We start from the raw sequence: 27333 nt of genomic DNA on the forward strand, positions 1-27333 counted from the left end.
TAAATCTTTAAAAGTATTTTAATTAATATAATCTCTTGAGATCAATAATATATTGTTTAAATTTTCTGCGTAAGTAGGCCCAAGGCAACTGCTGGCAAAAGGGTAAAGAAAAAGTAATTTCATTTTAAAATAAATGCCAAAAATCAACTTTACAAAATAACTTTATCAATATGAATCATTTTAAAAAAGAAATATAAGACTTCATATACATGCATCAAATTGTACTCTCATTCACTGACATGAACACACCTCCACAAACTAACACAAGGGCAAATAAATAAATATATACAAATAGATATACATGGCCAAATAACGAGCTACAGATTCACCTGCCATTTCCAGAGACCAAAATCTTCTTATAAATACACTGGCAAACACAGCAAAATACCAATATAAAGGAACACATATATACATATATGCATAAATACCAGAACCCAAAGTGACATGTAGACATATACCACAGTGCTTATATACACATACATCATAAATAAGCATGTAGTCCAGAAAGAAAACAAATGGTGATCCACAAAACAGTCAAAAATATACCCTTTTCATTGCTGGTGAAAACTTAACAGTTCACAATAAAATTGACTTTAATATAATGCTCATGTCTTAAATAATGGAAACAGAAAAAGAAACTAGACTCTAAAGCCATTCCTACAGACACTGAGTCTCTCATAAAAATATAACAGCACAATGATGGGGACTCCTACCCTAACTAGAATAAAGGTAATTTGCTAAATGAGACCACTGAAAGTGATAAGAGAAACATTGTGTAAAATGAGCTAAATTCTTTTCACTTTAAAGGCCCTGCTAGAGATTTGCTGCTGCTCTACTTCATGACCTGGGGAGGCAAAACTAAAAAAGCTGTTGCTGGGTTCAGGTGCTGTGGGAGAAGCCACAAAAAATGGTCTGAACTGAAAATCTCCATCTCCACCACCCCGATTTCGAACTGGTGTACTGTCCAAAGGAAACTTGGAGTTGTTCCCTAGGAAAAAAATAAGGGGAAAACTTAAGCATCCATTTGCTTACAGATCTTTAGGTACAAAAAGACAAAATTCATTTAATAAATATTTTAACAGAATCAATTCCTATGAGACAGTAAAATATAAATTTAATATTGGATAGAGAAAAGGGTTATGATGGCTCCTACTCCCTCCCCCAACCACAGTATATACTATACCTTCTGCTGTGATGCACTTTCCAGTAGCTATGAACTCATCACCAAAAGTAATTTTACAGTGAAATGTTTTTAGTATAGCCAGAATTTACAATTCATAATTTCATTCATTATCTATGTAATCTACTTCAAAGGAATAGTGTGTGTGTGTGTGTGTGTGTGTGTGTGTGTATGCGCGCGCGCATGCACGCACGCGTGTGTATAAAGCCTTTTGTCCCAGGTTCTTTAAGAATAATTTTATTTATTTACTTACTTTTATTTTATTTTTGAGAGAGAGAGAGTGCACCTAGCAAGGGGGGTACATACAGAGGGAGAGAGAGAATCTTCAGCATGCTCATCTGGTGAGGAGCCCAATGCAGGGCTCAATCTCACAACCATAAGATCATGACCTGACCCAAAATCAAGAGTCCGACGCTTAACTGACTGAGCCACCAGGAGCCTCTAGAATAAAATTTTTTAAAAATACTGCCACAAACAGGAAATATATATCAACTATGAAAAACTGGCACATACTCACAGTCCAAGATTAGAATAACATTAAAAAAAAAAATCAGACAATAGATCTGATTAAATAAACATTTAACAACTTCCACTGAACCATTCTTTGGCTTCTACAAGTTTTAAATGGAGTATGTAACTAAAAAAGAATGCTGACTATAAACATGCTTCAAGCCAACAGCTGTAACAAGAGATAAAAGTAGAAAGGTTAAGGGGCACCTGGGTGGCTCAGTCAGTGAAGCGTCCAACTTCGGCTCAGGTCATGATCTCACGGCTTGTGAGTTCAAGCCCCACATCGGGCTCTGTGCTGACAGCTCAGAGCCTGGAGCCTGTGTCCCTCTCTCTGCCCCTCCCCTGCTTGCACTCTGTCTCTCTCTCTCTCTCTCTCTCTCTCTCAAAAATAAATTAAAAAAAAAAAAGTTAAAAAAAAAAAAGGTTAAGTGTGCATATAAAGTGAAACAGGAAAGAACTGATGAATATAAAGAAATCAACATAAATATGGATTGTAACAAGGAAAAAATATCTATAATGTTAATATACAATAACACTGACTAAATTATAATTATGATTAACTGAAATTTAAGCAAAAACTTGTTTTTGCTTCAATTCTTATATCTGATATTCTTCACCTTATTACTTCCTGCCTTTTCTAGGACATCTCTTCCCCTACTAAATGTTTTTCCTCAGGCTGTAATTCAAAAAACATGTATTTAGGAAATTAAGCACATGAAACTTCACTTTTTTACATTCCAAAACTAATTTATACTAATAGCATAGCAAAAATCACTTGGATTCTATTATATCAAGAATAGTATAAAGAGAACTCAGGAAGAGACACGAGTTTCATTGTATCTGTCAAGGCACCTAACAAGCAGAAAAGAACTGGTAACTTCCTAGATTGTGCACTTCCAGAAAGCAGGAATCCTATCTGCATAATCCTTATATTTTCATTGCCTAGGATTATGTCTAGCAGACTAGTACATGAAGTATGTTTGATAAATACTTGATGAATGAACAAAAGCAAACCAACAATAACTTAAGTACTGTGCAATCAGTATTGCCATGTGAAAGAAAATGAAACATGGACTTCTTGAGGATAGGAAATGGTTGAGTGTGGGCTCTGAAGATAGTTCTGTAACTTAACTAATTTACTGAAACTTTCTGTGCCTCAGTTTTCTCATCTGTAAAATAAGGGTAATAACTACTTCACAAAGTTTTAAAAATAAAATGAATATATGTAATATTATAACAGTATCTAGTCCTTAGTAAGGAATCAAAAACTGGCAACTAATATTACTGCAAGGAAACAGCTTTTCACTTAAAAGTATCAATTTGCAAACTATTTTGAAGAGATTTACTGTTTACAATGAAGATGTAACTTAACCACAAGCAAATAAAAATAAATAAAAGCAAAGATGTACATGTTTAGACCTGGATAAGGAATCTGGAACCTATCACCACTCTAGGCCTTTGGAGTCTCCACTGACTTTCTAGAACTGTGCAGAACACAATGTGAAAGATTTAAAGAACAGTTATTGGATATTATATGTCCTTTCTTACCTAATGGAAAGCCAAAAACACCAGATTGTGCAACCATGGATGGTTCCAGCATACTTTCTTGGTTAGCAATAGTGATGTTTCGCAGCCTAAGGCTATCATACAGGCCTTGGAGCTTTTGATACTGACGATTTCGCTCCATAAGTTTCTCAGAGATGTCACTGAACTTTTTCTTATATTCTTCTAGCACTTTCTTCATGGAGGTGACTTCCCCCTTCATAGAGGTCAATTCTACATCCTTACTCTGTATTTGCTGAGTGTATATCTTCTCCATCTGTTTCAGATGGCCCTCAGCCTTGCTGAAATTGTATTCTTGATAGAGACGCTCCTGATGTACCTGCCCCGAGAGAAAAGGAGATTTTTAAGGTAATAAGTACAAAGTTATATATCATAAAACTTTACACAAAAAGATTTACACCAGGACATTACTAATTTAACATTTAGAACCAGATTAAGAAGCAAACTAGATGTACCATTGGATGGTTACTATAGAAAATAATACACCATGTCACTAAACGCATAAGAAAAAACTCTGGAGGAATATTCTCAAACTGCTACCATTATACCAACAAAAGTATCTATCTAACCCTGAAAAGTGACATGTAGTCTTAGTATTTTTAAAAAATATGAATGTCATATTTCAAGTAATCCATAATATGGAGAACAGATAAGACAGTCTCCAATTATCCCTGTCTCCTTGTACTTAGATTGTCTCCTACAATGTGGGCAGAAGCTGTGACAAGAATACAGGTAAAATGAAAAGATGCTGCTTGACATTACATAAGACTATAAAGTCGGCCTTAGCACACTCTTGCTGGCTTTGTAAAAGCAAGTAGCCATGTTGCAAAGGCCAAGGCAAGTAATTGAGTACAGCCTTTGAGCAACAGCCAGCACAATACTGAGGTCATAATGAATCTAAACATAAGACTGTACACAACCTTCACAAAAATTAACTCAAAATGGATCACAGAACTAATGTAAACACAAAACTATAAGATTCCTATAAGATAACAGAGGAGAAAATCTAAATGATCTTGGGTTTAATGGTGACTTTTTAGATGCAACACAAAAAGGCACAATCTGTGAAAGAAAGAACTGATGAGCTAGATTTCATTAAAGTTGAAAATTTCTGCTCTGCAAAAGACAATGTCAAGAGAATGAAAAGACAAGCCGTAGACTGAGAGAAAATATCTGGGGCACCTAGGTGGCTTGGTCAGTTAAGCATCCAACTTCGGCTCAAGTCATGATCTCATGGTTTATAAGTTCGAGCCCCCTTCGGATCCTGTCTCCCTCTCTCTCTGCCACCCCCACGCTTTCTCTCTCAAAAAAAAAAAAAAAAAAAAAAAAAAGACATGATAAGTCTGTTATCCAAAACATACAAAGAACTCTTAGAACTCAACAATAAATAACCCAACTTAAAAAATCAGTCACAGGGGCGGGCACCTGGGTGGCTCAGTCAGTTGAGCAGCTGACTTAAGTTCATGTCATGATCTTGCAGTTTGTGAGTTCGAGCCCCGCATCAGGCTTTGTGCTGACAGCTCGGAGCCTGGAGCCTGTTTCTGATTCTTGTCTCCCTCTGCCCCTCCCCTGCTCACACTCTGTCTCTCTCTGTCTCAAAAATGCATAAACATTAAAAACTTAAAAAAAAAAAAAAGTCACAAACCTTAATAGACATTTCACCAAAGAAAATAAACAGATGTGAAGTAAGCATATGAAAAGATATCCTGACAAAGCTGTAATCATCAAGACAGTATGGTACTGGCACAAGAACAGACACTCAGATCAATGGAACAGAACAGAGAACCCAGAAATGGACCCACAAACATATGGCCAACTCATCTTTGACAAAGCAGGAAAGAATATCCAATGGAATAAAGACAGTCTCTTCAGCAAGTGGTGCTGGGAAACTGGACAGCGACATGCAGAAGAATGAACCTGGATGGACCACTTTCTTACACTATACACAAAAATAAACTCAAAATGGATGAAAGACCTCAATGTAAGACAGGAAGCCATCAAAATCCTTGAGGAGAAAGAAGACACAAACCTCTTTTATCTTGGCCGCAGCAACTTCTTACTCAACACGTCTCCAGAAGCAAGGGAAACAAAAGCAAAAATGAACTACTAGGACCTCATCAAAATAAAAAGCTTCTGCACAGTGAAGGAAACAATCAGCAAAACTAAATGGCAACCGACAGAATGGGAGAAGCTTTTTGCAAATGACATATCAGATAAAGGGTTAATATCCAAAATCTATAAAGAACTGATCAAACTCAACACTCAAAAATCAAATAATCCAGTGAAGAAATAGGCAAAAGACATGAATAGACACTTCTCCAAGGAAGATATCCAGATGGCCAACCGACACATGAAAAAATGCTCAACATCACTCATCATCAGGGAAATACAAATCAAAACCACAATGAGATACCACCTTACACCTGTCAGAATGGCTAACATGAACAACTCAGGCAACAACAGATGTTGGCGAGGATGTGGAGAAAGAGGATCTCTTTTGCATTGTTGGTGGCAATGCAAGCTGGTGCAGCCACTCTGGAAAACAGTATGGAGGTGCCTCAAAAAACTAAAGATAGAAATACCTACGACCCAGCAATTGCACTATTAGTCATGTATCCAAGGGATACAGGTGTGCTGTTTCAAAGGGACACATGCACCCCCATGTTTATAGCAGCACTATCAACAATAGCCAAAGTATGGAAAGAGCCCAAATGTCCATCGATGGATGAATGAATAAAGATGTGGTATACATATATATACAATGGAGTATTACTCAGCAATCAAAAAGAATGAAATCTTACCATTTGCAACTACGTGAATGGAACTGGAGGGTATTATGCTAAGTGAAATTAGTCAGGCAGAGAAAGACAAATATATGACTTCACTCATATGAGGACGTTAAGACACAAAACAGATGAACAGAAGGAAAGGGAAACAAAAATAATATAAAAACAGGGAGGGGGACAAAGCAGAAGAGATTCATAAATATGGAGAACAAACTGAGGGTTACTGGAGGGGTTGTGGGAGGGGGGATGGGCTAAATGGGTAACAGGCATTAAGGAATCTGCTCCTGAAATCATTGTTGCACTATATGCTAATTTGGATGTAAATTTTAAAAAATAAAATTAAAAAAAAGAAAAGATACCCCATATCATGTTATCAGGTAAATGCAAATTAAAACGAGATACTACTACACACCTATTAGAATGGGCCAAATCCAGAACACTGATAACTAGCAAGGATGTGGAGCAAAAGGAACTCTCCATTGATGGTAGGAATGCAAAGTTACAGCCATTTTGGAAGACAGATTTCTTATAAGACAGCAGTTTCTTATAAAACCAAACATACTCTTACTATACAATCCAGAAATCATGCTCTTTGGTATTTATCCAAAGGAACTGAAAACATGTCTTGCACACAAATGTTCATAGCAGCTTTATTCATTATTACCAACACTTGTAAACAACCAAATTGTCCTTCAGAGGTGAGTGGATAAATAAACTGTGTAAAATCTAACAACAGAATAGTATTAACATTAAAAGGATATGAACTATCAAGACATGAAAAAACAGAGAAAATTTAAATGACTATTACTAAGTTAAAGAAGCCAATGGAGCGCCTGGGTGGCTCAGTCAGTTAAGCGTCAGACTTCAGCTCAGGTCATGATCTCACGGTCTGTGAGTTCGAGCCCTGCGTCGGGCTCTGTGCCAACAGCTCAAAGCCCGGAGCCTGCTTCAGCTTCTGTGTCTCCCTCTCTGCCTCTCCCCCCCTCACACTCTGCCTCTGTCGATCTATGAAAAATGAATAAACCTTAAAAAAATTAAAAAAAAAAAAAAGAAGCCAATGAAAAAGACTACAAACTGTAGGATTCCAACTGTGTGACAGTCTGAAAAAGGCAAAACTATGGAAATAGTAAAAAGATCAGTGGTTGCCAGGGTTAGGCGAAAGGAGGGATAAAGTTGGTGCACAGATTTTTAGAGCAGTGAAACTACTCTGGATGATATTATCATGGTGCATATAAGTCATTATACATTTGTCCAAATTCACAGCATATATATAGCACAGAGAGAACCCTAATGTAAACTATGGACTTTGTATGATAGTGACATGTCAATGTAGGTCCATCATTTAAAACAAATGTACCATCGCGGTGGCAGATGTTGATAATGGAGGACTATACATGTATCGAAGACAACAAATATATGGGAAATCTCTCCATCTTCCTCTTAATTGTGCTATAAACCTAAAACTGCTTTAAAAATAAAGTCCCTTCGGGGCATCTGGAGGACTCAGTCAGGTAAGCGCCCGACTTCAGCTCAGGTCATGATCTCATGGTCTGTGAGTTCGAGCCCCATATCAGGCTCTGTGCTGACAGCTCAGAGCCTGGGGCCTGCTTCAGATTCTGTGTCTCCCTCTCTTTGCCCCTCCCCGACTCACACCTCTGTCTCTCTTTCTCTCAAAAGCAAATAAACATTAAAAAATTTAAAAAATAAAATAAAGAATAAAATCCTTTTAAAAAAGTAACAAAAAATATGGCCCTCTGTTTCACATGCCACTAGGAAGTGAATGCTGCCAGAGCATGAGCTTGGAAGCAGATCTTTCCTCAGTTGGCCATACTGTAGCCCCTGTCAACACCTTGATTATAGTTTTGAGAATCTGAGCAGAGTCTATGCTTGAACTCTTGACCTATACAAACTGAGATAATAAACATGTTGTTTTAAGCCACTAAATTTGTTGATTAAGCCATTAAGTTTGTTACACATATACAACTACTATATACAGACACAAATTTTAGCTTATCTTTGGATTCACTATCCTTTATATATTGACAAGAATGAAATATGACCACTCACCTCTAAATTTTTTTTTAATTTGCCCATTCAATATAGCGTGATGTAACTCCACCAAGTCTGGGTTACCAGTCCCTTCTATGTAGTCCCACAGCACTCTGCACTTTCCTTATAATGTACACATTACAATTATAAATGTCTGGGGTTTTTTAATCTTTATCACCACTAAACTGTAGCCTTCTTGAAACTCATACATTTTGTTCATTACTGTATACTCAGTACCTAAGAAGGTGCATGAAATATAAATGTTTCCAGAAAATATTTGTTGAATGACTAAATAGAAAAAAAAAAAAAAATTTATTTCTGACTACTTTACTCACTCACTGCTTTCTACCATATTTGAAAAGATGAAAACAGTAACACATTCATGTTCAATCAGTACTATCCCCCAAATAGGAATCCACTTTAAGATATAGTGTCTATTCATTCAGTCAATAAATATTTACTGAGACTTAAGACCAGTAACTATGATGGTCACTCAGGACCCAGAGATAAAGTATCAAAACTTGACATAAAGAACTCTCCCAACTACAAGACATGAACAAGTATGCAGATAATTATAATACCATATAAATAATACAATAAAAGTACACATAAGATACAGGAGCATATAAGAGGGATGCCTTACCCAGAAAAATATAATGAAAGGATTAACTTGTTGACAAGCAAAATCTTTAAAAAGCATTATAAATGTATATGCAAGATATACAATATACTCAAGGACACAATTAAAGTTCTCCACAGGAAAGTCTTTCTAAGAAGGTACCAGAAATCATGAGTTAAGGATGTGAACTTGGTAATAAGGATGCTCATCACAGTGGTTTTAATAAACTAGAAAAAAACTATGAGACATTTCTATTATATCAAAAAAAAAGACTAATAAAAGATAAATAAAAAAAGAGATAATATCTTGCAATATCTGAATTACATACATATAAACAATTCTTGTAGTACCTGGGTGGTTCAGTCAGTTGGGCATCTGACTTCAGCTCAGGTCATGATCTCTACAATTTGTGAGTTCAAGCCCCACGTTGGGCTCTGTGCTGACAGCCCAGAGACTGGAGCCTGCTTCAGATTCTATGTCTCCCTCTCTCTGCTCCTCCCCCACTCATGCTATGTCTCTCTTTCAAAAATGCATAAACATTAAAAAAGAGAGAGAGAATTCTTACAAATCAATAGGGAAAAAACCTACAGCAAGTGAAATAAGCAAACTAAAACAGGCAATTCATAAAAATACATGAAAACATACAAGAAAATGTTTTCAGCTAACCGTCATCTAAGAAGTGCATATTTAAACAAGATTTTACTCTACTCATTATCTAATTGGTGAGTAGAAATATGAACAATCAGGCACCCTCATACATTTAAGGGACACAAAAGGTCCTACCTGGAGGACAATTTTAAAATACTGCAATTTGGGGAGCACTTGGCTGGTTCAGTCGGTAAAGCATGCAACTCTTGATCTCAGGGTTGTGAGTTTAAGCCTCACATTGAGCAGAGAGATTACTTAAAAATAAAATCTTTTAAAAGTTAAATTAATTAACTGCAATTTTTAGAACCTTGAAATATGTATTCATCCACTTTCAGGAATTTAATATTAGCAAATAAATACGTGAATTTGATAAGAATGCTCATCACATTTTTTTATAACTTGGAAGTAATTTATGATACAACTATTAAAATTATGATTGTAAAATAACTAATTTAAAAATACTAAAATATTCTAGTAATCATAATATATTGTCAGCTTTAACTGATATTATCCTACTTTGGGACAAAATATATATATATGTAAAACATATTTATGCACAAAAAAAGTCCAGTAATACACAAAAATATCAACAATGATCTCCAAGTTATGGAATTATGGGTGATTTTTTTATTTTCTTCCCTTTGGATTTCCAAAAGTAAACATATGACCTTTTTAAATTTTTTTTAGTGTTTATTTATTTTTGGGAGAGAGACAGAGACAGAGCGTGAGCAGGGGTGGGGCAGAGAGAGAGGGAGACACAGAAACCCAAGCGGGCTCCAGGCTCCCAGCAGTCAGCACAGAGCTGACGTGAGACTCAAACCAACAAACCACAAAATCATGACCTGTGCCAAAGCTGGATGCTTAACCAACTGAGCCACTCAGGGACCCCTAAACATATTACTTTTGAAAAAAAAAATTATTAAAAAGAAAGTTTTCTATATATTCACAAAAAATAAATAAATACAAACACAATGAAGGAAAAACATTAGAAGATTCCACATGCCTCCAATCATACTGTCCAGAAAAACTAGCCTAAGCACTAACCTGATACGTCCAGAAGGCCAGTGCACGGGAGCTGATGTCCAACACAATCTCTGGTCGAAGTCCTGCCAATACCATGGCTTTATATTCCTCTGATGGACTGAGTTCTGTGCGGACAATGTCTAGCTTTCCAGAAAGGGTACTGTTGCAGGCAGGGCAGATAGCTGGTGAACGACTAAACTCACCACTGCCATGCTGATCACAGAAGATGTGAGAGCAGGCAGTGACCCACGCATAACCAGAGAGTTTGAGACGACACTTGCGATAATTACAAAGCAGCATGTCTTCACACAAAGACATAATAGAAAGTGAGGTCTCCAGATGCTGAAAAGAATCCTAATAAAGGGTAAATGAAAAGGCCAAATAAGTCAACTTTTAGTGAAAATGAAATAAATAGTAAATAAACAGACCATGTTTTCATTTAATTACGATAAAATAATGTATTTTATTGTTTTTGTAATTATTATCAATGTTACATTGATTTCACTCAATATTAACTGTGTTCTTTTGTGTAAACCGCTAGAAAGTCCATGAAAAAGAATTTTAAAGAAACAAATTAAAGACACTAGTGGTCCAAATCTTACTAAAGCCAAAAATAGTATGTACGTAGAAAATAAAGTTTAGGAACATTTTGCAAAGTACAAACAAATAAAAGTTAATTACGCCCTTCGCCATTCCTCAATACCTAAATAAAAAAGCCAAATTTATGACCGTCCATAGTTTGCTAGCATATTTTAGTATCACTTCTCACACTTGGCAGACTTAAGTCCAGGCACTGATTTCAACCATTCTTTAGTGCAAAGTGTCTTTTAAGGTACATTTTTAGGTTTTTCACAATACATGGACTTCTCAGATTCTTTACCTGCATCGCCTTAACTAAAAAGCCGGTAGTAATCTGCTAGTATTAAAATAATTTAATTCGTCCAAGCAAATGACTATTATGAAACCTGAACAACTGTATAAAAGCTGCTTTATCATCAAACAATTCCTTGCAAACAAATTGCAAGGATAGCATTCAATATTAATACAAATACTATTGAATGCTATCCTTGCAATTTTTTTTAAATGTAAAACTAAATAAATACTTTTAGGTTACTTTTCAATATAGCGTCCACTCTCACTGGAGTTTTACTAACCGAGACTGGACAGCAATATTGTGGATATATCAAAATCATATACTGTAAGAAATAATTGTGACACGTCAATTATACACCAAGGAAAAATGTTCACATTTATCAACCGATAAATTCTGTCAAGAATGTTGCCTCAGTCACAGGGGTCGACGAGGACGCTCTGACACCTTTATCCCCAAAGTACCCGCTGAGGTAGGCTCCAAAGGTAAATGGCACCTTGCAGCCGGAGTTATAAGGCTTATTTTACCTTCAGCAGGGTTAATAGGCATGGGGCGAGCAGAAAAGCTGGGACGTTTGGAACCAGAGCCTTCTCGGGCAAAGCGAGGGGAGCGGCTAATTCCCAATTTTCCCTGAGGGAATAAAGCCAATTTAGTGAGCTGTCCAAGTTACCGAGGGCCAAGTTTTTGAGAATTAGACTCACAGAAACTTCACTCTGGAGTTGCTGGCCTGCTTCCTGCGGTCTACGGAGAAAATAATAATAATACAAATAAAATATCTAACCTGAGGCGCCCAGATAAAGCGCGGGAAAACACCGTTGCCGCCACAATTCCACAACTACTGTAGGGAGGGCTCGCCCTGCGGCTCTTACTACATCTGAGAGCGCACGCGCGGGGTTGCCCCGGAGCCTGCCGGGTACTGGGCACAGGGCTTCGTACGGCTCGGGATCCTGGGACCGGTCAGGCTGTGGCACCCAGACTTGGTTGGGTACGTATTCCCGGCGCAGGCGCATATCAGGCGCTGTGAGGGTGCGAGTCTCACGTAGTGTGGTCTAGGTTTCCCGCTTGGGAGCCCAATGGATACAGCCATTGAGTTCCCTTCACTGCCCTCGAATGGCAGAAGAGTTAACATCCTAGCCCTCCTGGGTGTAACAGCTGAGGTCAGTCTCCCCAGGTAACAGCGGGCAGGGGGGCGAGAGGCAGTTGAGAAGCTAACAGAACCTCTGAGTACACAGGCATGTTTGTCCTAGAAACACTTGGGGATGACAGGCTGGGCAGCACATACTTCCTAAGTAGGAAAAAGTCCCGGAAATGTGATGCCCGTAATTGGATAGCTATCACCTCCACATTCTAGTTCTGCCATTTTACTTTTTATCCATCTTGGTACAGGGATCTTTATAGCTTTCACATATCTTCTAGATACATTTAAAAATAGAACTTTTCCTTAGTTTATGATGTTACCAACATTTATTACAGGGCCTGAAATGAAGGGAGAGGATCAGGGGTCACAGCTTTTTTGAGGTGATCTACCTGTGTGCTCTCCTGGACCTACTTTTAATTGTTTAAATGTTTGTGCCTGTTTTACCCTAATGCTGTCACCTGCCAATTTCTTTTCTGTTCTGTGTAACCTGCGTGGTCTTCTGCTCAATCTATAGAAGCCTATTGGAATTCATATTAGAAACTAAGCTGAAGAGGGCTTGAGGGGTCCTCAGAATACAAGCCTTAATGCTGTCTTTTGCAGCCACCTGTCCGCATAATGTGTAGTAACAGATACTACACAATGGACACCAAAGCCCTGTAAACCCCTTTATGGGTTGTAAATCTCTAATACTAACCCTTTCTTCTTCAAACAAAACCTATCCTAATTACACAACTTTTGGCTAGTTTTCTGTCTACTTCCAACTTGTTCACAGTAATTAGAAAGGGTCCTCTTGGCCTTTATATACATTTCCTAAAATGTCGTCTGAGAGTTTACAGTGGTAACTTAATTCTGGTGTACAAACCGGATTCAAACAAAAGTGGGTGTTCATGTGTAAACCCCTAACATCTCTTTTGCATATCTGAGCAGTTTATGCATTTCCTGATTTTAATTATGCCAAATATACTACAAAAGTGTAGAATCTAAAGTTAGAAAACACAAAGCATTCAAATTCAACCAATACCTAACTTTGTGATCTAACTTACCTTTGTACTGCAACATGATCTCTTCCTGCTTCTTCATCAAGACCATTGATTCCCCAAACCTTAGGGTTTCAAAACTAAGTCAGTTTCAAAGTCAGTCTCAAATTTCCTCTAGAGTCAGTTTCACATTTCCAACCCATTTGGCTAAAAGTCTGTAAGAATAATATACATATTATGTGGGTGTGTATGTGTGTGTATGTATACTTTTTTTTGCCAAAATTTTGCCGGATAGAATAAAAAGGGGCAGGGGGCTACAAAGACTTAGTATCCCAGTTATCTGGAACACCAGGAACTGAACTAACCTCCTTCTTAGTGGCATTGTGTCCTCTTGTTATGGCAAACCTTTCACTGCCTTCACTGGCTCTTTTCTGGAGGGCTCCTGGGGATGAGATTACTAAAATCAATCAAGGCTGAGATACAGAGACCCATCCACCAAACAGAACTTTTTAAAATACTGGTTTTTGGGGTACCTGGATGGCTCAATTAAGCATCAGACTTCAGCTCAGGTCATCATCTCCCGGTTTGTGAGTTTGAGCCCCAGATCAGGCTCTCTGCTGACCTCTCAGAGCGTGGCGCCTGCTTTGGATTCTGTGTCTGCCTCTCCCCCACTCATACTCTGTCCCTCTCTCTCAAAAATAAACATTAATTTTTTTTTTAAATATTGGTTTTTATTATTAAATATCAAGCATACAAAAAATGTGACAAATGACCATCATGCAGCTTTAATAAACTGAAATCTTTCTCACATTTGATTTTCTTTTAAATGAAGTAACATATTATAAATATAACTGAAGCCTCCCCATTTTCTTCTACCTCTCCAGAGGTAAACAAGCCAGATTTTGGTATTTATCATTCTCATGCATGCTTTTATACTTTTAGTATATATGTATATATCAATCTTGTTTTGCATGTCCTTAAACTACTAAAATCTTATTTTGCATGTCCTAAAACTACTTATCATAGTATGCATCACTTTGCTATTTTATTAACTGTTTTTGACATGTAGTCATGTTAATACACATACCTTTCACTAATTCATTTTAACAGCCAAATTCTAAAAATTTACCACAATTTATCCATTCTTCTAATGGACATTTCTTCCAGGTTTTTAAAATTAAAAACAATACTTTAATAAACTTTCTATACATGTTTTCTTGAATACACATGACAAGAATTCCTATAGAACATAATACCCAGAGACTGGATTTGTGTATAATCAACTTCAAATAAATTTCACTACCACCAGCAAAAACGAGAGCACACTGCTTCAGACTTAGCAACATATGCAAGTGTCATTTTTCTGGTTTTGTTTTCATTTTTGCCCTTATGATGGCAGTAAAATGGCATCTCAATGTTTTAACATGCCAATTCTTTGATTATTAGTGAGATTAAGCATCTTTTCAGGTGACTGACTACTCAGAGACCCTCATCTGTGAATTACTCATTCATATCCTTTGATCATTTCTATATTTCTTTGGAGTCCTTTGTTGATTACATGGTATGTAAACCTAAGTTTTAATTTTACTATATACGAATTTATCAATCTTTCCTTTTGGTGCTTAAGTCTATTCCAATGTCATCATATTCCTTGTTTTTCTATAGGTTTAAAGTTTTGCTTTTCATTTATAGATGTTTGATCCATTCTTCCTAATATAAGGATCTGGATAAACTCTATAATTTGTGCTTACGCATTATTTATACCATTTAATTACAGATTATCTTCACGTTTCAAAAATGATTTTTTTATCATAAAGTTTGATATTGATCTTGGGTAGATATTAAGTATCTGTCAGCTATACGGAGTATATACCACATTGCTCTAAAAATTTCAAAATAGTAATCTCTCCTGTTATCATTGAATCTTAGAATGTTAGCATGATCTACTCTAAACTAATTTGATACTTATATTCATTTTAATGGAAGAATCCTAATCTAAAAATTAGATTTCAAATTCTAACAAGTTATTATAGTGACATACCATTTCTATAATTCTAGTATGAGTATTAAATCCCATTTCAAATCACAGGGATAAGTACTAGACTTCCAATACCTGAATTTGTATGTTATATCCCTTGCAAGTAAAATATATCCTCAGGGATATAAATATACTATGTAGGGCAAAAAATTCTTTACAGTATAATTTAGCCAAAACAATTATAAGTATTTCAACATTAACTATAAAGCAGAAATAATGACTTTTTAACCATACCTGAGTGCTCTGTAAAACTTAAATCAATGATAAATGTCCAATTAAGGCTATAAATAAAATGCTCATAATAAAAGATATCCTATTAAATATCAGTAAGCTTTTGGGGTGCCTGGGTGGCTCAGTCGGTTAAGACTTCAATCGACTTCAGCTCAGGTCATAATCTCATGGTTCATGAGTTCAAGCCCTGCACTGGACTCTATACTGTCAGCAAAGAGCCCACTTTGGACCTTCTGTCCCCCTCTCTCTCCCCCTTTGCTGCTGGTTCTCTCTCAGAAAAATAAATAAACATACATACATACATAAATATAAGCTTTTATATAATTATTCCTCAAACCCAGTTTGTTTTGGCAGCCATTCTTCATTGACCCTTAAAGGATCAAGCATCATAATCAAAGTAATCTCTACACCCAGCTTGGGTCTTGAACTCACAACACTAAGATCAAGAGCAGCATGCTCTACCAATAAGCCAGCCAGGCACCCCAAGTATTAAGACTTTTAGGTAGACTCACTGGTACCCAGATGTACCTATATATACAATGTACCTATATATACATTTTTCATCAGAGGCAAAATTTAAGTCCCAATTATTACATGTAAATGTCTTGCCAAAATGCCATTAAAAAGGGTGCCATTTTCCAGGAACTTAAAAAAATATCTAATGGAGGTTTCACTTCACATATTTTTGCGTATCTACTCTAAGCCAGGCATTACAGATAAGGAAGTTTTCCTGCTTTCATGGAGTTTACAATCTAGCAAAGAATCTAAGAATGATGAAAGAAAATATTTTACTCTTCCTGCCTCTTACATTTTTGCAAGGTTTTTTTAACTAATTTTCTTGCATTTCTTTTAAAAAATTTTTGTTAATGTTTATTTTTGAGAGAGAGACAGAGCATGAGTCGGGGAGGGGCAGAGAGCGAGGGAGACACATAATCCGAAGCAGGTCTCAGGTTCTGAGCTGTTGGCACAGAGCCCAATGCAGGTCTCGAACTCACGGACCTCGAGCTCATGACCTGAGCTGAAATCGGATGCTTAACCAACTGAGCCACCAGACACCCTGCAAGTTGATTCTATAAACCCTTTCTGAGGAGAAAAGTCTGTTTCCATCTTTAATTTCCATCTACTTTCATGCTGTGAAGAAAAATACATTTTTTAAAAATGTTTATTTATTCTTTGAGAGAGAGAGAGCACAAGCAGGGGAGGAGCAGAGAAAAACACACAGAATCCAAAGCAGGCTCCAGCCTCTGAGCTATCAGCACAGAGCCCAATGCAGGGCTCATAAACCGTGAGATCATGACCTGAGGTGAAGTCGGACGCTTGACTGACTGAGCCACCCAGGTACCCCGAAAAATACATTTTTAATACTAACCTAAAATGTGTAAGCAACCACTCGGTAGAAAATTGATCAGTAGAAACTCATCAGTACAAAATGATTAAACAACTTAAAATGTAAACATGAATGACTTCAGTTATTGTTTCAGAAATTCTCAATTTACTAAACCACTTTCTTTCATAGCCCTAGGTCAGTGCTATTCAAATACTACTGCAGTCAAAGGATTGTCAATAAACTTACACATCCTTATGTTTTAATGTTAGTTTTGTTTTATTTTTCAATCACAGGTACATTGTCTTAACCTAGAATCACCACCTGCTTTGTAATTGTTTGACTCCGCAAAAATCAGAAGACACTAACGGACGGCCAACCCATCCCCATGGTGCCCTGAGTGAAAACAAGTCAGCTTGGATATATGATGGACTAAAATCTCACTACCTAAGCTCTAAGCAGTGAGAGGAACAGCCATCAAAATTTATCTCCAACCACTTTAATAAATGTTTTAAGAATGTTTTAATGTTTAAGAATGTTTTAATAAATGTTTTAAGAAACATTTATAAAAATAAAGATATTAAGTCATTCTTTTTTTTTCAAGTCAGTCTTAATAGGAATCACTACATCTAAATTTTTAAAAAGTCAATTAAGAGCTAAATGAACCATCAAGTATCATCTGCTCCAGCTAAGACAAAATGAGGAATAGGATGATAAATAACTCTGTGCCAAAACAAGATCAATCAACTAAAGAAATGTTATTGGAACAGTCACATAGAGATACACACTAGTCCTGATTATCATACTTACTACCATAATTCTAGAACTTTAAATTAGGTTTTGTGTGCTGGAGGTAAAGATGTCAGAAACCACCAGGTAGAATAGTTTAAGATAAATATGCACATGGACTTTGATGATAAAACAGCTAATATCTAGGGGCACCTGGGTGGCTCAGTCGGTTAAGTGCCCAGCTTCGGCTCAGGTCATGATCTCATGGTTCATGGGTTGGAGCCCCATATCGGGCTCTATGCTGACAACTCAGAGCCTAGAGCCTGCTTCAGATTATGTGTCTCCCTCCTTCTCTGCCCCTCCCCCATTTGCACTGTCTCTATCTGAATCATAAACATCAATAAAAAAAAAAAACAAACCAGATAATATCTATTGAACAATCACGATATGCTTAAGCAGTGTTCTAAGCCCACAAATTTATTATCTAATCTTCAAAGTGACATACTATTCTTTTGAATCTGGCACTATTATTCTCATAAGATATTAAGACACTGAGATGTTAAGAAACTTGCCAAGGTTACATAGCTGTTAAGTGACAAAGGATTGGTTTGAACTCAGTCTCACTCCAGAATCTATGCATAATATACTATGCTACCTCAACATCTTTGACCTTTTAAAAAATTAAATCTGTAGCAACTTAGCAGCTGGCCACGAAGCCACAAAGTTGAATTTTCAAAGATTCATATGTCTGTCAAAGCTTCTCAGCTTCAACATAAGCCTTACCACAAAAAAAAAAAAAAATGTTGTCATCATCTGTTGTATATCCAGGACTTAGAACACCCAAGAATTCCAAGCTGGGAAAGAAGTCAGACTCAGATCTAGTTTTGGTCTCCTGAAACGTCATTGCTGCAAAAAGACATAGCCAAAGCTGAAAGCTATTTCAAGTACTAATGTTACTTTGGATTATTTGCATTTCCTGTATTTCTCCCTCAGATGTACCCCATTCTCTGAAGCATGCAGGCACAGATAAAAAGAATAGAAGCCTGTTCTGTGTAGGTTCAATTAATACAATACATGAATATAATAAAGTCAGAAAACACAGGGTAACAGGATCACCCTTAGAATCCAATTCTAGAAACAATAATCCCTAGTATTGAGTATATCCTTTCAAAAAATTTCTGAAGTAAACATAAGTATATGAAAATATTTAAGCATAAAAGGGATTAGGCACACTGCTCTATAACTTGTTTTTAACTCAATGTATCTTGAATATCCTTCCATTTCAAAAAAGGTAAACCTGTATCAGAACTTTTAAGTGACTATTTAGTGTTGCATTTTATGATCCTGACAAAATTGACTGAACCAACTCTGAAATCCTCTTAATCTTATATATAAATTAATAAAATAGTGATTAGTTAAAAACCGCCAAGTAAAGTGGGTGATAGAATTATACCAGTTATCAGTGCTTTTTCTGTAGTGTTTGAATGTTTACACTGAGGAAGATTCTTGACCCTGGTTCTATCTATCTCAAAAAGATATCACAAAAGGTCAAAGCACACAACAAAGTATTGTAGTGTCAGATCTGTAATTCAAAGATTTAAGATTTACCTGGGACTGGGGGGCTAGATCCCAGTAAGAATTCCAAGAAGCAGAATTCAACTCCAGGTGTTTGCCCTAGCTTTAGTCTGCTCAGAGCATGTGTTTAATCAGGGTGATCAGCTGAAACACGGACTTAACATGCATTTCATCATGGCAAACTGTAGGTGACTGATGAAGGGCAAACCACCACAGGCTCCCCGTCTCTAAACTAGGAGGACACTCTTAAGGTTAGAACTAAGGTTTTTTCAAACTACCAAATTCCAGCCACTAAGGACACTGAGCCCCAAAACTTAGTAGATGATTAGAAATCCAAATCAAGTAAAAAGACTTTTCTTTTACACTTACCTCTGGTATCAAATCCATCAGCTTCTATCTAGAAATTAGTTGAACCACACGATCTACCAACTACCTGCATATCATCTTTCCAAATGCATCATCTCTGAAAAATAAAGAGTAAATAATAAAGGTTATGATTACAGGACTTGAATGCATACCAGCCTACTCCCAAGCCACATCTCTATAGCCTCAAGGAAAATTAACCTCAAGGGAAACCATTCTTTGTATCAATCTCCAACCAGTAATATAAATTGACCCATCTATTTGGAGAATGAATGGCATGAAATGCCCAAATGCCCAAACTCAGTATCACATTAGGACAGGACTTCTTACACAAGCTCAGATTCTTGTATAAATTTAAAAGTTTGGGTAAAACTGTACAATAAGTTTAACCAAACTCCAAAAGTTACATGTCCAGAGTCTCACAATAAGAGAACAGTATGGAAAAGGAAGGAGCCATGTGCTGGCTGCAACCAGAGCTTTGCAGTTATGAGAACAAATTCAGTGAGATGGGGCATAAATGACATGGGTTACTGCCAACCTTTCCAAGTCCACAGGGTGTTCAACTACAGAAAATACTTGTAACCAGTCATTAGATTCACAAAATCCTTTAAAAAAAAAAAAAAAAGAAAGAAAGAAAAAATAAGGAAAGGAAAAAAGGGCGCCTGAGTGGCTCAGTTAGTTAAGTATCTGACTTCAGTTCAGGTCATGATCTCACGGTTTGTGAGTTCAAGTCCCGTGTCAGGCTCTGTGCTGACAGCTCGGAGCCTAGAGCCTGCTTCAGATTCTGTGTCTCCCTCTTTCTCTGCCCTTACCCTGCTCATGCTCTGTCTGTCTCTCTCTCTATCTCTCTCTCTCTCAAAAATGAACAAATTTTTTTTAATAAAAAGAAAAAAGAAGGAAAGAGCCAGGAACTCATAAAATAAATAAGGTAATCTCGGGCCCATGGCTTACTCAGTCAGTAGAACATGGAACTTGATCTCAAGGTTTGAGTTCAAGCCCCACATTGGGCATGGAGCACACTTAAAAAAAGAGAGAGAGAGAGAAGGTAATCCAAAATAGTTAACTTTTTTTTCAAAGCATGTTTCAATTTCATGAGACAATGCTGATTGTATTTAACGTTTACTTTTGGTAAAAATTTATCACAACAAACTAAAGAAAACTTTCCTGACATAGCAAAATTGAATTAGCATCATTTAGAACCCAAGGCAGCCACAAGATGGCAATATAAGAAAGCATAATTTCCTCTTCCAAGGCTCCAGTGTAATCTAATTTTCAGGTGAAAGCCTAGACACAAAGCTCATCACTGCAGGCAATCTTCAGACTATTCCCTATTATTAACTAGAAAGTTTCTTGTATTATTATATTTAATGATAATCTAAAACTTACTAAAACTATTATATTTTTATTATGTTCCTTTTCATACAACAATGTGAAGATTTTAAAATCCATAACCTCAGATACAATCTAGTTAGAAATACAAGACTGATACAGATTAATGCCCATGGGAAGTACCAAAAAGTGGTATAGCAAGGATTCTTAAAAATAAGAATCATTGGTCAGGGTGCCTGGGTGGCTCAGTCGATTGAACGTCTGGCTTCAGCTCAGGTCATGATCTTGCGGTCTGTGAGTTTGAGCCCCGCGTCGGGCTCTGTGCTGATAGCGCAGAGCCTGGAGTCTACTTTGGATTCTGTCTCCCTCTCTCTCTGCCCCTCCCCCACTCATGCTCTGTCTCTCTCTGGGTCAAAAATAAACATTTAAAAAAGTTAAAAAAAAAATAAATAAGAATCATTGGTCATAGTAGTCTTCATGAAGAAAAAAGTTATGTATCTTGAATGAGCCTTAAAATAATACCATATTGTATATTTGGAAGTTGCTAAGAGAGATCTTAAAAGTTCTCATCATAGGGTGCCTGGGTGCCTCAGTTAATTAAGTGTCCAACTCTTGATTTGAGCTCAGGTCATGATCACAGTTTGTTGAGTTCGAGCCTAGCATTGGGCTCTGCATTGACAGCACAGAGCCTTGCTTGTGAGTCTCCATCTCTCTGCCCCTCCCCCACTCACACTCTGCCTCTCTCAAAATAGATAAACTTAAAAGGGGCGCCTGGGTGGCTTAGTTGGTTAAGTACCTGACTTCAGCTCAGGTCATGATACCAAGGTTGGTGAGCTCAAGCCCCACATCAGGGCTCTGTGTTGACAGCTCAGAGCCTGGAGCCTGCTTCAGATTCTGTGTATCCCTCTCTCTCTCTGACCCTCCCCACGCTCATGTTCTCTCTCTCTCTCTCTCTCTCTCTGTCTCCCAAAAATAAAATAACATTAAAAAAAATTAAATAATTCTCATCACAAGAAAAAAATTGCACTACCCAACAGGTAACACCACATACAGCTGTTAAATTTTAAATTAAATTCCTCAGTCACATTTTAATTGCTCAATAAACACGTGTGGCTAATGGTTACCATGCAGAATACAAATATAGAACACTTCCATCACAGAAAATTCTGTTGGATAGCAGTGCCTTAAAGGATGGGTATGACTAAAATAAGGTGACAGAAAGGTAAGTAGTATCTAACATTCTTAAAAATTCCTATTATCTGGGGTCACCTGGGTGGCTCAATAGGTTAAGCATCCAACTCTTGATTTCAGCTCAGGTCTTGATCTGATGGTTCCTGGGTTCAAGACCCATGTGAGGTTCCACACTGATAGTGCGAAGCATGTTTGGCATTCTCACTCTCTACCTACCCATCCCCTTCCCCTCTTGTGCATACACAGGTACACTCTCTCTCTAAATAAATTTTTTTAATGTCTATTCATTTATTTTAAGAGAGTGAGAGAGCACGAGTGGGGGAGGGGCAGATCGTGAAAGGAGAGAGAAAATCCCAAGCAAGCTCCCCAATGTCAGCACAGACCCCAACAATGGGCTCGATCCCAAGAACCATGAGTGCATGACCTGAGCCGAAATCAAGAGCCAGAGGCTTAACCCAGGCACCCCACAAAATAAATAAGCTTAAAACAAATTCCTATTCTGTCAGAAACTTTAAAAATCATTTCACTCAAACTTTATTATCCCATATTTATTGTTAAATTTGAGGCTTAGAGAAATTAAATTAACTAGCTACTAAGAGCTATTAAGACCTAAGATTTAGGGACACCTGGGTAGCTGTCAGTTAAGCCTCCAGACATTTGATTTCAGCTCCAGTCATGATCTCAAGAGTTCTGAGATCGAGCCCCACATCAGGCTCTGCAAGATGATGTGGAGCCTGCTTGCGATTCTCTCTCTGACCCTCCCCCCCTAAAATAAGTACATAAACATTTTTTTTTAAAGAGGATTTAAATTCAGTTCTGTCCACTTCACCATGCTTCTTCCTACAAGAAATAGGAAGCAGAGTTACAGAAGATGGTTGGTTTTAGCATATAATGAGAATGACATACTGGCTCAGTAGGTCAGAAAGAAACTGAGGTGGTTTAAGTACCTGAGAGATACAATCAAAGTGTTATTTTACTCCCATCTGACAGTTGAATAACACTTTAATTATTTAAGGCTGTTTTCAGATGACCAGCATATTAGATTATCTAAGGGAACATAAGTAATAAGACATGAAGTGCAAGGTTTCTACAGTTCTACCAATGGCATTCTACCAATGAAGGCCATTTCATAATTACTAAGCATTTAGGGAACTCAAGTAAATATTTTATAAATACCCCATAAACTACCAATGACCCACTCATTTTGTCCCCTGTGAGAAGTAAAAGCTTCTAAGTACTGGTATTCATGGCCAAAACATACATTTTATGTATGGGAACAGATGCTTCATGAAAACCTGATATAAACTACAAACTGATAATACCAAATCTGAGGCTTCTAAGATGACAATTGCCTATTCAGTTCCATGCCAATTACTCAATGCCCACTGTGTGCCTAGGATTATGGGATACAACAGTAATTTAAAGAACCTATCTTTCTGAGATAGAAAAGACACATATTCATGGGACACAGAGAATACTTTAAGGCATTATCTTAGTCAAAGTTCCAAGTACTTGCTTTACGGTCCCATCAGCCTTTAACCATTCCTACCGAGAATGTCCAAATCCAAGCCCACTTGATTGATGTTACAGATGATTTCACAGTGCTACTTCTGGGCTGGCACATAGGCTTTTGAAGACCCAGGCCTGCATTCCTCCATGGATTCCATCTTCAACCTGAAGCAAAAGGAAAACACAAAATTCTGCATAGGAATTAAATGCTACACTGTCACTTGGCATAGTTCTCTTTTAGAGATAGCTCTATAAGGCACTACTATCAGAAAAGATTCCAAGTTTTGTTTCTCACTCACTGTCAGCTATTTTAGCCCAAAATACCAATGGTTTTAACCTCAGTGCAAGCAGAATCCACTCAGAGCATATATAAAAGTGAGGAGCTCAGAAACACAGACGGGCCATGCAGCTCATACCAAAAGACAACTATTTCACCAGGGTCACAAATGAAATACCTGAGGGCTTTGGATCACAACATCAGGAAAGAATAACTTGAAATCAGAATACAACAGGCAGTAAAAGTCTACTCTGTTAACTTGATGTTTTATCTATTTCATTAATACTTTGCCTATCTCAGAATTTACAAAGCCCTTTCTATATATTACCTCATTTTGCAAATATAGGTCATCTCCATCTTATAGGTCTGTAAGCATGGTTTGGAGACTAATGGCAGGCACCTTTGTGGTTAACATAATGGATTTTTTTTTTTTAATTTTGAGACTCTTCATATTTTATTTTTTTTACGTTTATTTATTTTTGAGAGAAGGAGAAAGACAGAGCATGAGTTGGGGAGGGACAGAGAAAGAGGGAGACACAGAATCGGAAGCAGGCTCCAGGCTCTGAGCGCTCAGCTCAGAGACCAACGCGGGGCTTGAACTCACAGACTGTGAGATCATGACCTGAGCCGAAGTCGGATGCTTAACTGACGGAGCCACCCAGGCGCCCCCATAATGGATTTTGAAGTCAGACAAAACTGGAGCTTGACTCCCCCACCTATTTGCAACTTTTCTAAGCCTTGGTTTCCCTTTCTGTAAAATGAGGACAAATACCACCCACCTCTTAGGGCTGTTGTGAAGATTAAATGAGGTAAAATAAACATAAAATACTTTGCACAGTAGCTGACATGCAACTAAATTGTTTAATATGTTGTTTCTATTAAGTGTCCAAGCTCAACCAGCTAATGAGTAGGAATGGGGATATTCTGCCTAAAAATTTCACTTTCACAATATCTTGAAGCCCAGAAAGTCACTCCCTAATGGGAGTGACACATCCCTAATAAGTCCACTTTCAAAGCCAAGATACTCCTAACTGGAAAACTAGAGGTTTCACAAGACATGATCTTAGCCTTTTAGGACTTAAAAATAAATAAATAAAAAAGCTTTGGTGGAATTCCCAGAAGCTTTTGTTTTGCATATTTTCATCCCAAAAAAACATTTGTTTTCCCTAACTTAATGCTAAAATATGAGTTTACTCACTCAACACTGTTATTTCAGGAAGATATCCAGCATGCATTCTGCTAAGTAAACACTGGAAACATGCTCCTTCTGCCCATGTGGTTTCTCTGGTTCATGTTGCCATTCCTTCTCAACATTAAATGTGTTCACAGCAAAATAAACCATCCCTTAAACTGAAGTGGGCAAAGATCCATTCACATAAAAGCCATCAGCGTGGTTTTTCTTTTGATAAAAATCCTTTATTGCTCAATCAGGACATTTATGGTGTTGGTTGGTTTCCAGTTATCACCGTGTACAAAATAAATATAAGTAACAGGAAGCAGTGCATGTTTAGAGTCCTTATAAACTATATCAAACCCAACTGAACTGTGGCATGTGACAACTGACTTATATACAAGGTTATTCATTTTGGGGTTAACAACAAGACTGTAAACTACCTAAATGTTCACCAATAAAGCTTAAATTATGGTATGCACATACATTAGATTACTGTGTAACCATCATAAAGAATATGGATGTTCTTTATTCATTTGGAAATCTCAAGTGGGAAAAGATACATGGTAGAGTATGTAAGAGGGGAGGGTAAAATACATATATTTGCCTATACTTATATAAAATATCTCAGAAAGTATACATAAGAAACTGTTAATGCTGTTACTGGGTAGAGAAATTAGGCGACGTAGGAGACTTCATGATACACGCTTTGATCCCTTTTTAATTTAACCATGTAACTATTACTTTCCAAAAAAATAACATTAATTTAACAATAAAGTGTAAGAATTATAAGGATTTTGAGAAGTCTACAACATTCTATTACTACATTCCATCCACTAGTTTATTTCTTTCACATCTTCTGCCTGGAAGAATAATGAACACATACATTGTATTCAAACTAATGTATATCAAGGAGGAAAAAAAAAAAAGGGAATCCATTTACACTCAAAGTCACCAGGCAAGACTTTTTATAAGAAAAAATATATCCAAAATAAATTTACTGCTTACTTCTAGAAGGTATATAACATTTATTATAATGCCTGGCCTTCGTATATTTTGATTTTCAACAGCGGGACCTCATAGTGGTCCACTGAGTTACCCAAGGTCACTGGAGGAGTAAACTGTAATGCTAGAATTTGATTTGGGCTTGTCCCGAGCTAAGGCCCCTGATTTTTTCTTTAGTAATTCTTAGGCTTTTTAGGGCACCCTCACTACAGTGGCGACATTAAAATTGGGAGCTCCTCTGAGGGCTCACTAAAATCATCTAACTTCAGAGTTTGCTGCCTAGGCTCACTAAGAAAGCTATAATGAATGCTCTGAGCAAAGACCAGGGAAAAAACAACGTTCGCTACAGCTCCCACAAACCCAGTGAGGGCCTGGGCTCTACAGACACGAGAGAAAATGTACTAGTCTGAACCTCTTCCCAAGGTCTACCCTCCGGCCAGGGAGATCTAAGTCAAAACAGCATCAGAATAGTAACAATACCTTCCCCTCCAAGCAAAAGGAATCCAGGTATTTTCCAGGAACACGGGGACTCTGTACATGAAGCAGAGTCCGTTGTTTCTGGGTCACCAGGTCTCGGGGAAGGAAGGCAGACCCAGTGCTGCAGAGGCCCACGTGGAAATAAGCCAGGCAGAGCATTTCACTGCCTTCTCCCAATCTCCACACAGCCGAAATTAATCGCCTTGTGACTCACACACACTCTAATGTTTGCTTGAAAAAAAGGCCTGCCATCAGGATACAGGGCTCAAATGGAAAAGAAATTCAGAACAATCAGGGAGCAAAATTAAGTGCATACTCACCAGCCCACCACCAAAACGGAGAGACTAAGTGGAGAGACAGGAAGTGGCTTTGAGAAGTGGCCTCAGAGTCTGATTGGCTAATGAGTTAAAAGCAGGGTCCCTCCTCCTTTACCTTAAAAGGTACCGAAATGATACAACCCCCCCCCCCCTTCACCTACTTGTGTCTTTATAGAACAGTGATGCTACTTGCACTATTTTTAGAATGACCTTTTTAAACCAAGTTTCCTTTTGAGTTCAAGTACTTAACACAAGCAAACATAGGCTAATTCAAGCTATTTATACACATTCTTGTTTAGATGGCCCTACTGTAAACAATTTTGTTCCTTTAGGATAATTTCCTAACCTTTGGACTTCAATAGGGTTAATTTATGCAAAGTAACAGGTTTCATTATAAACAGTCTAGATCCATTCAAATTAGAACTTACCTTCA

General features: G+C 37.3%; 1 protein-coding gene and 2 non-coding genes across 9 annotated transcripts; all 3 read right to left on the reverse strand.

Annotated features, from left to right (window-relative positions):
• CCNB1IP1 (cyclin B1 interacting protein 1) lies at positions 1-26926 on the reverse strand. 7 transcript variants are annotated; one of them, XM_042942557.1, is made up of 9 exons: positions 26904-26926; positions 23694-23818; positions 19631-19724; positions 18470-18592; positions 13730-13806; positions 13431-13489; positions 10400-10732; positions 3239-3572; positions 1-988 (listed from the first exon to the last, which is right to left on the reverse strand). In XM_042942557.1, the coding sequence occupies exons 7-9, from the start codon at positions 10694-10696 to the stop codon at positions 786-788; spliced, it is 834 nt and encodes a 277-aa protein (XP_042798491.1). In that variant the 5' UTR covers positions 10697-10732; positions 13431-13489; positions 13730-13806; positions 18470-18592; positions 19631-19724; positions 23694-23818; positions 26904-26926; the 3' UTR covers positions 1-785. The 7 variants fall into 7 exon arrangements, with proteins under 7 accessions (XP_042798491.1, XP_042798489.1, XP_042798490.1 ...); XM_042942555.1 differs by having other exon boundaries at positions 13431-13579; XM_042942556.1 differs by lacking the exon at positions 18470-18592 and having other exon boundaries at positions 13431-13579.
• On the reverse strand, positions 17291-17437 carry LOC122223473. Its single transcript, XR_006204343.1, has one exon. It is a non-coding gene; the product is annotated as a small nucleolar RNA SNORA79 (small nucleolar RNA).
• LOC122223479 lies at positions 19369-19445 on the reverse strand. The gene has a single exon (XR_006204348.1). It is a non-coding gene; the product is annotated as a small nucleolar RNA SNORD126 (small nucleolar RNA).
• Positions 26927-27333: the final 407 nt, after the last annotated feature.

This window comes from Panthera leo, chromosome B3 (assembly GCF_018350215.1).
Source record: "Panthera leo isolate Ple1 chromosome B3, P.leo_Ple1_pat1.1, whole genome shotgun sequence".
NCBI lineage: Eukaryota > Metazoa > Chordata > Mammalia > Carnivora > Felidae > Panthera > Panthera leo.